At 39.0% G+C, this 12,356-nt stretch overlaps 1 protein-coding gene and 1 pseudogene across 1 annotated transcript; both read right to left on the bottom strand.

Annotated features, from left to right (window-relative positions):
* Nucleotides 1-1,386: 1,386 nt before the first annotated feature.
* Nucleotides 1,387-3,790, bottom strand: LOC136175682 (olfactory receptor 8H1-like; annotated as a pseudogene).
* Nucleotides 3,791-7,441: 3,651 nt separating this feature from the next.
* LOC136175218 (olfactory receptor 8H1-like) lies at nucleotides 7,442-8,389 on the bottom strand. The gene has a single exon (XM_065945543.1). It carries the CDS (start codon nucleotides 8,387-8,389, stop codon nucleotides 7,442-7,444), a length of 948 nt encoding a protein of 315 aa, XP_065801615.1.
* Between the last annotated feature and the right edge of the window lie 3,967 nt (nucleotides 8,390-12,356).

Genomic DNA, 12,356 nt, shown 5'->3' on the forward strand with positions numbered 1-12,356 from the left:
ATGGCCAGAGGAACATATATTGAAAACTTTTTTTTAAATTTTAATTTTATATTTTCCAAGTTTTTCAAAGAAATCTTGAAGTGTTGAGCATTTACTTAGTTGTTTGTGTATTTGTCTTTTAAATAAACTAAAGGTAATTTATAAATTAATAATATTCTTTAAGAAAAAAATAAAACATTGTAAGTTAAAAATAAGCAGGGATGTGAACATTCTAATGACAATAGTTAGCATTTCTTTGTAAGGCCATAAATGCTTTACATCAGTTGTGTGATATAATACCTACAATAACACTACAGACCTGGAATTATTACTTACTTGGTGAGGTTGAGGAAACTTGAGTCCAAAAGTTTCAATGACTTTTTCAAATCTTACAGAGCTACAAGGGCTGCAGACCAAGAACTGAAATCCTGTAACGGATAGTTCCAAAGCAAGTGCTACTAATCACTCTATTACATTACTTCTCCACAAAGTACATGAAATAATTTCTAAAACTGCTATTTCTGTTCCTAAAATGGGCCTCTTTTTATAATAAAATTCTCCAAATTTGTATGATACTGTTTAAAAGGTAATAACTATACTTCATCATTCTGCAAATCAGTTGTGGACACCATGAATTTAGCATATTTCAGGATTTCAAATTATTTTCTTAAGGCATATTCCAGGAAAAGGACTTGCCATGGCTCAAGGTTAAAATTTGTTGCCAATGAAAGAGATGTAGAGGATGCATGTTTCAATCCCTGGGTTGGGAAGATTTCTTGGAGTAGGAAATGACAACCCATTTCTGTGTTCTTGCCTGGAATATTCTGTGGACAGAGGAGTCTGGTGGGCTATGGTCCATGGGGTCGCAAAGGGTCGAACATGACTGAGCATGACCACAATGCCAGGAAATGCCCAAGATCATATTAGATCAAGCAAAGAATTGTTCAAAAAAAAAAAAAAAAAAGCAATTAAATAAATAGTTCAGTTTGTTTCTAGAAAGAGAAAGCAGGGGAATAAAATACAGATAAGGGAAAAAAAAATAAGCTGGTGAGCATGAACACTTACTTTCAATGCTATTTTAATTGTTCAGAACCCTTTACCTGGGCTTCCTTCATTGCTCAGCTGGTAAAGAATCCACCTGAAATGCAGGAGATCTGAGTTCTATCCCTGAATTAGGAAGACTCCCTGGAGCAGGAATAGGTTACCCACTCCAGTATTCTTGGGCTTCCCTTGTGGCTCAGCTGGTAAAGAATCCACCTGAAATGCAGGAGACCTGAGTTCGATCCCAGAATTAGGAAGATTCCCTGCAGAAGGAAAAGGCTCCCCACTCCAGTGTTCTGGCCTGGATAATTCCAGGGACGGTATTGTCCATGGGGTCACAAAGAATCAGACACGACTGAGCGACTTTCACTTTATCTTCTGCATGACTCTACTGACAGCATTTTTTACCTCCTTGTTTCTCAGACTGTATATGAGGGGATTCAGCATGGGGATGACAATAGTATAAAATACGGAAGCCACTTGATCCTTTCCCAAGGAGTAGGATTTCCTTGGTTTTAAGTAAGTAAAAATCATAGTGCCATAAAAGACGGTGACCCCCAGAAGATGTGATGCGCAAGTAGAGAAAGCCTTTTGCTTACTAGAAGTGGAAGTGATTTTCAGGATAGTAGATAGGATGGAGACATAGGACACCGCTATTGTAATGACAGACAGCACTAGACTGGAGCCAGCAAAAGTGGATATGATGATTTCTATGGCACGTGTGTCCGTGCAGGACAGGGCTAAAATTGGGGATAGATCACAGAAAAAGTGAAAGATTATATTGGATTTGCAGAAATGCAATCTGCTCATGCAAAGTCCATTAACAAAAGAGTCCATAAAGCCAATCAAGTAACATCCAAATACTAGGGAGCAGCAGCGTCTGCTGTCATGACAAGCGGGTAATGCAGAGGGTTGCAGATGGCTACATAGCGATCATAGGCCATGGAGGAGAGAAGGAAGCATTCAGTCCCACCCAAGAATATAAAGCAACTCATCTAGATGAAGCAGTTCAGGTATGAAATGCTCTTGGTGGAATTCAGTAAGTTGTCTAAGGTTTTAGGGGTGATGACACTTGAGTAACTGAGGTCAAGAAATGACAAGTGACTGAGGAAAAAGTACATGGGTGTGTGAAGCTGGGGGTCCAGGCGGATTATCAGGATCATCCCCAGATTGCCCAGCACAGTGATCAGGTATATCAGGAGAAAGAGGGTGAAGAGGACCAGCCGGATCTCTTCCGAGTCTGTCAGTCCCATGAGGATGAAGTCAGACACATGTGTGATATTCCTTTTGCCCGTAGTGTTCAAATGCACCAAACTATTGAGAAATCAAAGTTGATATTCGGCAGGAATTACTTCAGAAATTAAAAAAAAAAAAATTACTTTGTGTATGTATGAATGACATCACTTATTTATATTAATTTAGTGTTTCCATGAAGTGATGATAAGGAGGTGTGTATAGTGTACACAGAGACAAAAATTATTTTGATTTCCAAATATAAAAATAGGCGTGAGTTGACGTTTGGATATATTATAACAAAAACTAATACATTGAAGAGTTAGAAGAATTAGAATAAGCCTGACATGGCCCTAAATGCTTCCGTTAAGGCACTTAATTAATGCATTTCACGAGATTTTTATACCATAATTAGCCATATTTTTCTGATGAGACAAAGGGCACAGATAATTTAGTTAACAGATTTAGAACTCCTAAATTTTGGATCCACAATTCCACCTCGATAGATTGACTCCAGAGAGCATGTCCATGATACTATCTGTGTGTGTGCTCAGTCATGTCTGACTCTTTGCAAACCCCATGCACTGTAGCCCTCCAGGTTCTTCTGTCCACGGAATTTTCAAGGCAAGAATACTGGAGTGGGTCGCTGTATCCTCCTCCGGTGTATCTTCCCCACTCAGAGATCAATGTCTGGGTGCATAGTATGCACCATGTCTCCTGCATAGCAGGCAGATTCTTTACCACTACACCACTCCATAATACTGTACTCCTATTTATAGTTAATTTCAACAAAACCAAAGTAAACTGCTAGCTATATGATAAAGAACGATAAATGAATAGTTTTATGTGCCATGTTCTATCCTTTCATTTCAAATACTATTTAATGCTAATGACTACTATCCAAACTTAGTGGACTTTAATAGGTTGTATTAAAATGATAGACCACATGTTAGTACTAATTTCCAAAAAATATGATATTTTTCTAACTTGACCACTGAAAATCAAATTTCTTCCAAAATTATATCTCTAAAAAATGCTAATGACTTGTAGACCCTGATTATATCAACTCTGGACTTCTCCTTCCACAAATCCTGACACTTTTTAATGTCTAAAACATATCTGCATGCATATCCTGCTGATAAAGTTCCCGTTTTATTGGATCCTACCTAAAACCTTCCAAATTTGAGAATGATACTTACTTTCAGTCCCAAAGTTGGTGAAAAAACACTTTCTTCCAATATTTTCTCTCTAGAAGTATGTCAAACTCCAATTTTTCTCACAAATAACACATGAAGACCTTTTCAGTTGAAAATTTCTATGATGCAATATCTGTTTTCTTTGAGATAAGCTCTTTTAAAATTTTGGTGCATTCATTTTGTTTTATTCTGAGGCAAAAATAAATCAAATGAAGTTTTGTTCAACTCCTGATCATGCATAAAATTCGCCAGGAAGTTATGTTTAAAGTGAATATCAGGGATCAACTGTGTACATATACGTAAGTGAAGGCTCTCATCCTGAAAACTCCAGGGTACGTCATATTCTGGGGGCTGAAGATAATGCAAACTTTGGCCCTCTCTGTGGACCAGTTTCCAAGGAAGATTACTCGGCATGTCTCCAAGGACAGGAGTTCAAGTACTAAATGCTGCTATGCTAAGTTCTGAGAAACTAATTTTTTTCCTTAGAAGCCACACAGTGAAGAGCCTAATGCTGTGGCCTTCCAATGTGATGCTCTGAATTTATGCCTGCTGTGGTAGATAAACTATTTTTAGAAAAATACTTCCTTATTCTGTGACTGAAACTATCAGGGAAGGAATGATGCATTTTTTACAATGCAACCTTTATATTTAAATTGTGACAATATTATAGGAGTGGGCTTCCCAAGTGACACTAGTGGTAAAGAATCCGCTGGCCAGTGCAGGAGACATGAGAGGCACGGGTTCAGTTTCTGGCCTGTGAAGATCCCCTGGGGGAGGAACTAACAGCCCACTCTAGTATTCTGGCCTATTGAATCCCATGGACAGAGGAGCCTGGGGGGCTACAGTCCTTAGTGTTGAAGAGAAGTGACTTAACACACATGCATTAGGGTAGTAAATAAGCATTTTGGAAACAAAATGTAAATATAATAAAATTCAAAACTAATGCAACATTTTGATTATAATTTCCCAATTATCTTTTACTTCATAAAATTCTTATTAGTAGACCTCTAGATTTTCAATAAAGGACAGAAAAGGTATGGACCTAACAGAAGCAGAAGATATTAAGAAGAGGTGGCAAGAATACACAGAAGAACTGTACAAAAAATATCTTCATGACCCAGATAATCATGATGGTGTGATCACTCACCTAGAGCCAGACATCCTGGAATGTGAAGTCAAGTGGGCCTTAGGAAGCATCACCAAAAACAAAGCTAGTGGGGGTGATGGAATTCGAGTTGAGCTATTTCATATCCTTGAAGATGATGCCGTGAAAGTGTTGCACTCAATATGTGAGCGAATCTGGAAAATTTAACAGTGGCCACAGGACTGGGAAAGGTCAGCTTTCATTCCAATCCCAAAGAAAGGTAATGACAAAGAATGCTCAAACTACCACACAATTGTATTCATCTCACAGGCTAGTAAAGAAATGCTCAAAATTTTCCAAGCCAGGCTTTAGCAATATGTGAACCGTGACCTTCCAGATGTTCAAGCTGGTTTTAGAAGTTAGAGGAACCAGAGCTCAAATTTCCAATATCCGTTGGATTGTCAAAAAAGCAATAGAGTTCCAGAAAAACATCTATTTCTGCTTTATTGACTATGCCAAAGCCTTTGACTGTGTGGATCACAATAAACTGTGGAAAATTCTGAAAGAGATGGGAATACCAGACCACCTGACCTGCCTCTTGAGAAACCTGTATGCAGTTCAGGAAGCAACAATTAGAACTGGACCTGGAACAACAGACTGGTTCCAAATAGGAAAAAGAGTATGTCAGGGCTGAATATTGTCACCCTGCTTACTTAACTTATATACAGAGTATATCATGAGAAACACTGGGCTGGAGGAAGCACAAGCTGGAATCAAGATTGCCAGGAGAAATGTCAATAACCCCAGATATGCAGATGACACTATCCTTAAGGTAGAAAGTGAAGAGGAACTAAAAACCTATTGATGAACGTGAAAGAGGAGAGTGAAAATGTTGGCTTAAAGATCAACATTCAGAAAACTAAGATCATGGCATCCCGCCCCATCATTTCATGGCAAATAGACAGGGAAACAGTGGAAACAATGGCTGACTTTATTTTGGGGGCTCTAAAATCACTGTAGATGGTGATTGCAGCCATGAAATTAAAGGATGCTTACTTCTTGGAAGGAAAATTATGACCAAACTAGACAACATATTAAAAAGCAGAGACATTACTTTATCAACAAAGGTCCGTCTGATCAAGGCTATAATTTTTCCAGTGGTCATGTATGGATGTGAGAGTTGGACTTTAAAGATAGCTGAGCACTGAAGAATTGATGCTTTTGAACTGTGGTGTTGGAGAAGACTCTTGAGAGTCCCTTGGACTGCAAGGAGATCCAATTATTCCATCCTAAAGGAGCCCAGTCCTAGGTGTTCATTGGAATGACTGATGTTGAAGCTGAAGCTCCAGTACTTTGGATACCTGATACGAAGAGCTGACTCATTTAAAAGACCCTGATGCTGGGAGGGATTGAGGGCAGTAGGAGAAGGGGATGACAGAGGATGAGATGGCTGGATGGCATCGCAAATTCAATGGACATGGGTTTGGTAGACTCCGGGTGTTGGTGATGGACGGGGAGGCATGGGGTGCTGCAGTCCATGGGGTTGCAAAGAGTCGGAAACGACTGAGTGACTGAACTGAACTTAACCGCTTATCTCTGGTAAGCAATTTGAAACAAATGAGTTAGGTATTTAATTTAATAAATTTAATTTTTTAATGACCATAATAAATCTGTAGAAATCAGGAGAAGGCAATTATGATTTGAAATACACAGAATTTCAATTAAAAAGCAATTTACTGAAGTTTGTTGACACATCATAGAAAGGAAGGATTTTTTTTTTTAATATTTTCAGATAGTCACCAAAGAGATATAACTGTTTGCAGATTTTAACTTGAATTTACAAACACGTCATATCCAAAGAATTGCAAAATGAAAGTCTAAATCTTTCCCATGTATCAAAAGCACATTCATCTTAGACTTCATTGACAAAGAAATAGTCAAAGGTTAATCTTGGTAGTGTACACAGTAAACTGCAAAAAGGTACATGTGAAATGACAGAAGTATTGTTCTAGCATATAATATGTATACACACACACACACATAGCTATCAATCTAGAAGAAATATACAAAGTTGTTAATTTTTTGGGCATTTCTATTTCCTTACATTTTCAACATTTTTCAAGTTTTCTGCAATATTGACAGGTACCATTTTAAATCCAAACCTGTGAGGTGCTGAGTATTTTCTTAGCTGTTTGTGTGTTTGTCCTTTAAATGAACCAAAAGCAATTTTTTACAAACAAGAGAATATTCTGTTAGAATAAGACACTGTGCATTAAAAATACTGAAGAAATAAGAGTGTTCTGATGACAATGGTCTGCCTTTAATAGTACTACCTTAAACACTTCATCAGCTATATGATTTAATCTTTATAAAAACTCTATGGACCTGGAAACATAATTAATTATGTCTGATTGAGGAAATGCTTTATTTAAGAGTTACACAGTGCAAAGAGTTGCAGATCTAGAATCAAATGTCTGGAGTGTTTGGTTCAAAAACAAGAGCACTCTGGCATACTGCTTTTCCACAATGTAAATGAAATAATTTATAAAACTGTTATCATAGTTCCCAAAATGAAGCTTTTTTCCATCATAGAATTCTCTGAATCTGCATGATATACTTTAAAAGATGGTAAATATAATTTTTATTTTGCTAATCAGTTACCCTTAAAAACAGATACATTTGCACCATTGATTTAACATGTGTCAGTGTTTCCAATTATAATGTGGATTTCTAAAGGCATGTTCTAAAAAATGTCCAAGAAAATATTTGGTCAAGCAAAAGATAATTCTACAGAATAAATGAATAAATAAAGAACAAGTAAAGTCTTCAATTCATTTCTGGAGAAAGAGGAAGGAAATGCCATAGAGGGAAGAAGAAAAGATAATAGCTTAAAATTTCATCATCACTGTTATTTTAATTGCTTGGAAGCCTTTCTTTTCTGAATGACCCTACTGACAGCATTTTTTACTTCTTTGTTTCTAAGACTGTAAATGAGGGGATTCAGCATGGGGATGACAATAGTATAAAAAACGGAAGCCACTTGATCCTTTCCCAAGGAGTAGGACTTTCTTGGTTTTAAGTAAGTGAAAACCATAGTGCTGTAGAAGATGGTGACCCCCAGGAGATGGGAGGCACAGGTAGAGAAAGCTTTCTGCTTCTCTGAAGTGGAGGTAATTTTCAGGATTGTGGACAGGATGGACACATAGGACACAGATATTGTGATAAGAGACACCACGAGGGTGGAGCCAGCAAAAATAGATATTGTGATTTCAATATCACGTGTGTCTGTGCAGGACAGGGCTAAAACTGGGGGTACATCACAGAAAAAGTGATAGATTACATTGGAGTCACAGAAATGCAGTTTGTTCATGCAAAGCACATTGACAATGGAATCTGTAAAGCCAAACAAATAAGATCCAAAGACAAGAGAGCAGCATCTCCTGGCGGACATAACGACGGGGTAATGCAGAGGGTTGCAGATGGCTGCATAGCGATCATAGGCCATCGAGGAGAGAAGGAAACATTCAGTGGCACCCAAGAAGACAAAGCAATACATCTGGGTGAAGCAGTTGGTGTATGAAATATTTTTGATAGAAGTCAATAAGTTGTCTAAGGTTTTAGGGGTGATGACACTTGAGTAACTGAGGTCAAGAAATGACAAGTGACTGAGGAAAAAGTACATGGGTGTGTGAAGCTGAGAGTCCAGGCAGATTATCAGGATCATCCCCACATTGCCCAGCACAGTGATCAGGTATATCAGGAGAAAGAGGGTGCAGAGGACCAGCCGGATCTCTTCCGAGTCTGTCAGTCCCATGAGGATGAAGTCAGACACATGAGTGATATTCCTTCTGACCATAGAGTTCAAATGCTCCAAACTGTTAAGATATCAAAGTTGAAACTTATCAGAAATTACTTCAAAAATGTTTGTGTTGCCATATATGTCATGACATATTTATATTTCTTTAATAATGCAAAGAAAGCAAAATGGCTTCCTGAGGAGGTCTTACAAATAGCTGTGAAAAGAAGAGAAGTGAAAAGCAAAGGAGAAAAGCAAAGATATTCCCATTTGAATGCAGAGTTCCAAAGAATAGCAAAGAGAGATAAGAAAGCATTCCTCAGTGATCAGTGCAAATAGAGGAAAACAACAGAATGGGAAAGACTAGAGAAAATTAGAGATACCAAGCGAACATTTCATGCAAAGATGGGCTCTATAAAGGACAGAAATGGTATGGACCTAGCAGAAACAGAAGATATTAAGAAGAGGTGGCAAGAATACGCAGAAAAACTGTACAAAGAAGATCTTCATGACCGAGATAATTATGATGGTGTGATCACTCACCTAGAGCCAGACATCCTGGAATGTGAAGTCTAGTTGGCCCTAGGAAGCATCACTACAAACAAAAACTAGTGGAGGTGATGGAATTCCAGTTGAGCTATTTCATATCCTGAAAGATGATGCTGTGGAAGTGTTGCACTCAATATGCTAGCAAATTTGGAAAACTCAGCAGTGGCCACAGGACTGGAAGAGGTCAGTTTTCATTCCAATTCCTAAGAAAGGCAATGCCAAAGAATGCTCAAACTACTGCACAATTGCACTAACCTCACACCTTAGTAAAGTAATGCTCAAAGTTCTCCAAGCCAGGCTTCAGCAACAGGTGAACTGTGAACTTCCAGATGTTCAAGCTTGTTTTAGAAAAGGCAGAGGAACCAGAGATCAAATTGACATCTGCTGGATCATCTAAAAAGCAAGAAAGTTCCAGAAAAGCATCTATTTCTGCTTTATGGACTATGCCAAAGCCTTTGATAGTGTGGATCAAAATAAACTGTGGAAAATTCTGAAAAAGATGGGAATACCAGATTCTTGAGAAATCTGTATGTAGGTCAGGAAGCAACAGTTAAAACTGGACCTGAAACAACAGACTGGTTTCAAATAGGAAAAGGAATACGTCAAGGTTGTATATTGTCACCCTGCTATTTAATGTATATGCAGAGTACATCATGAGAAACGCTGGGCTGGAAGAAGCACAAGCTGGAATCAAGATTGCCGGGAGAAATATCAATAACCTCAGATATGCAGATGATACCACCCTTATGGCAGAAAGTAAAGAGGAACTAAAAAACCTCTTGATGAAAGTGAAAGAGGAGAGTGAAACAGTTGGCTTAAAGCTCAACATTCAGAAAACTAAGATCATGGCATCTGGCCCCATCACTTCATGGGAAATAGATGGGGAAACAGTGGAAACAGTGTCAGACTTTATTATTTAGGCTCCAAATCACTGAAGATGGTGATTGCAGTCATGACGTTAAAAGATGCTTACTCCTAGGAAGGAAAGTTACGACCAACCTAGACAGCATATTAAAAAGCAGAGAAATTACTTTGCCAGCAAAGGTCCATGTCATCAAGGCTATGGTTTTTCCAGTTATCATGTATGGATGTGAGAGTTGGACTATGAGGAAAACTGAGCATGGACGAATCGATGCTTTTGACCTGTGGTGTTGGAGAAGCCCCTTGAGAGTCCCTTGGACTGCAAGGAGATCCAACCAGTCCATCCTAAAGGAGATCAGTCCTGGGTGTTCATTGGAAGGACTGATGCTGAAGCTGAAACTCCAGTACTTTGGCCATCTCACGTGAAGGGTTGACTCATTGGAAAAGACCCTGATGCTGGGAGTGATTGAGGGCAGGAGGAGAAGGGGATGACAGAAGTTGAGATGGCTGGATGGCATCACCGACTTGATGGACATGAGTTTGAGTAGACTCCAAGAGTTGGTGATGGACAGGTGTCAGGAGCCATTATGGGAGGTCCTGCCCATGACGAGATCATGAAGAAGATACCAGGCAGGCAAGGCCATCCGGGACCCCATCCATGACGAGGTCATGAAGAAAATACCAGGCAGGCAAGGCCGTCCGGGACCCCATCCTTGACGAGGTCATGAGGAAAGAAGCTGACAGGCAAGGCTGTCTAGGATAAGGGACCCTCCAGGTTGGCCTCGGCCTCCACCCCACCCTGTATCCTCCCCCCTTTTCTACTGTTGTTCTTGTTTACCCTGCTGCGGATTCTTGTGTTGCCTGCCGAGAGCTCTCCTGCTCCTCTTTCACTGAATGAGGACCAACTTAAAATCCTAATTAATAAATCTCCTGGATGCTGGTACCCTATGAACGGGCCAGGGATGAAGGAAATGCTTCAGTTCAAGCCCTTTTGCTGGCATTCTGGCTTGTTTGATAAATATGTGCTCTCTTTGCACAAAATGCTCATGATTGTTCTAAACATCCTAAGCACAGTACACTAACAAAAGAAACTATTAAACATAGGTCCCCCCGCGGGGTGAGAAAAACTCCAAAAATAATAGCCACAAATGTGCCTAATAGAAAATACTTTAGATAGAGATTAGCTGGAGACTTCTTGCAGGTAATTAACTTTTAGACTAAGAGCCTGTTTTGTGCCATATCTGCTGTTTTTGCAATCCTTTGCATTTCTGTTCTGTAAAAATGTAATCCTATCTAGTTCCCTTGGAGATGACACCTAATAGAAAGGAAATAGATTAACCACAAAAAAGACAGGGTTGGCTACTGAAGTTGCTAAAAGTTGCACCAGGTGCAAGCCACACATTGTCAACAGGCCTGAAAGCCAAAAGATATTATACATAGAGATTAGCCATAAAAAAGGCCCTAATAGGCACAGAGTCCTTTGGGGGGTGAGGAAGCCCTATTAGAAAATACAAAAAAAAAAAAATTTTGTTTTAAAAGTGGTTATTAGATCAACGTTTGATTGATGTTAATGTGCTGAGGTTGTGCAGTGGAAACTATTGTTAATATAGTTGGAGATCTAGAAAAATAAGAGCTTAGCCCTCGTGTAAAAACAATAAGATAATTATTAATTTTAACCAAGAGTGCTAAACAGGGGCTGCCTCTCCAGAGCCTCAGAGTCTTTGCGTGCTAAACTTTTTAGATAAATTTAGCTGAGAATTTCTGCAAAAAGACTGTCTTTTATGTTAACAGGATTGTCTTTCTATTATGTTACAACTTGCTGTACCATGAGACTGCCAATTTTCTGTTTTCTGCTAACCTCAAGGCCAGAAGATAATGTACAAAAAATCTATGGGAAAAGACTCTCATAAACAAAAATATACAGAGCACACCTGCTTTCATGAAGGACAAGCTGATGTAATGTTAAACTAAGTCTGTGTGCTTATCTGCCCCTTAGAAATGTACCGACTTAGGGCATAAAGTCTATGGTGAAAAATAAAGCAACTGCCAGACTCTGCTTCACATTCCTGGTCTGGTCTCTCTCTCTCTCTCTCTCTCTCTCTCTCTCTCTCTCTCTCTCTGTCTCTCTCTCTTTCTCTCTCTTCTCCTAGCAGACTTGGCCCTATCAAGGCCGGTCCTACATGTCTCTCTCTCGCCGATGCCGTTCACCCTGAGGGTTCCCCTGGATTCTGCTGGGGCTGGACCCCGGCAGACTGGGAGGCCTGGCATGCTGCAATTCATGGAGTCGCAGAGTTGGACACGACTGAGCAACTGTACTGAACTGAACTGAATGTTTCTTAGAATTGGTGATAATGAAGTATGGACTGTGTACAAAGAGAAAAATAATAATTTGATTCCCAAATATAGGAAAAGATGCAAATTGATATTTGAATACAACAAAAGGTAGTATACTGAATAATTTGTATAGTCCTGACACAGTTCTAAATGTTTCCCTTTATTAATGCATATAATGACCATGAGATTATTATATTATAGTATTATTAGCCACATTTTTCATATGAGAAAAGGGACCATAATTTGTGTAATGTATCCATAGTTACAACTATTAGATGTTGGC

Source organism: Muntiacus reevesi, chromosome 9 (genome assembly GCF_963930625.1).
Source record: "Muntiacus reevesi chromosome 9, mMunRee1.1, whole genome shotgun sequence".
Lineage (NCBI taxonomy): Eukaryota > Metazoa > Chordata > Mammalia > Artiodactyla > Cervidae > Muntiacus > Muntiacus reevesi.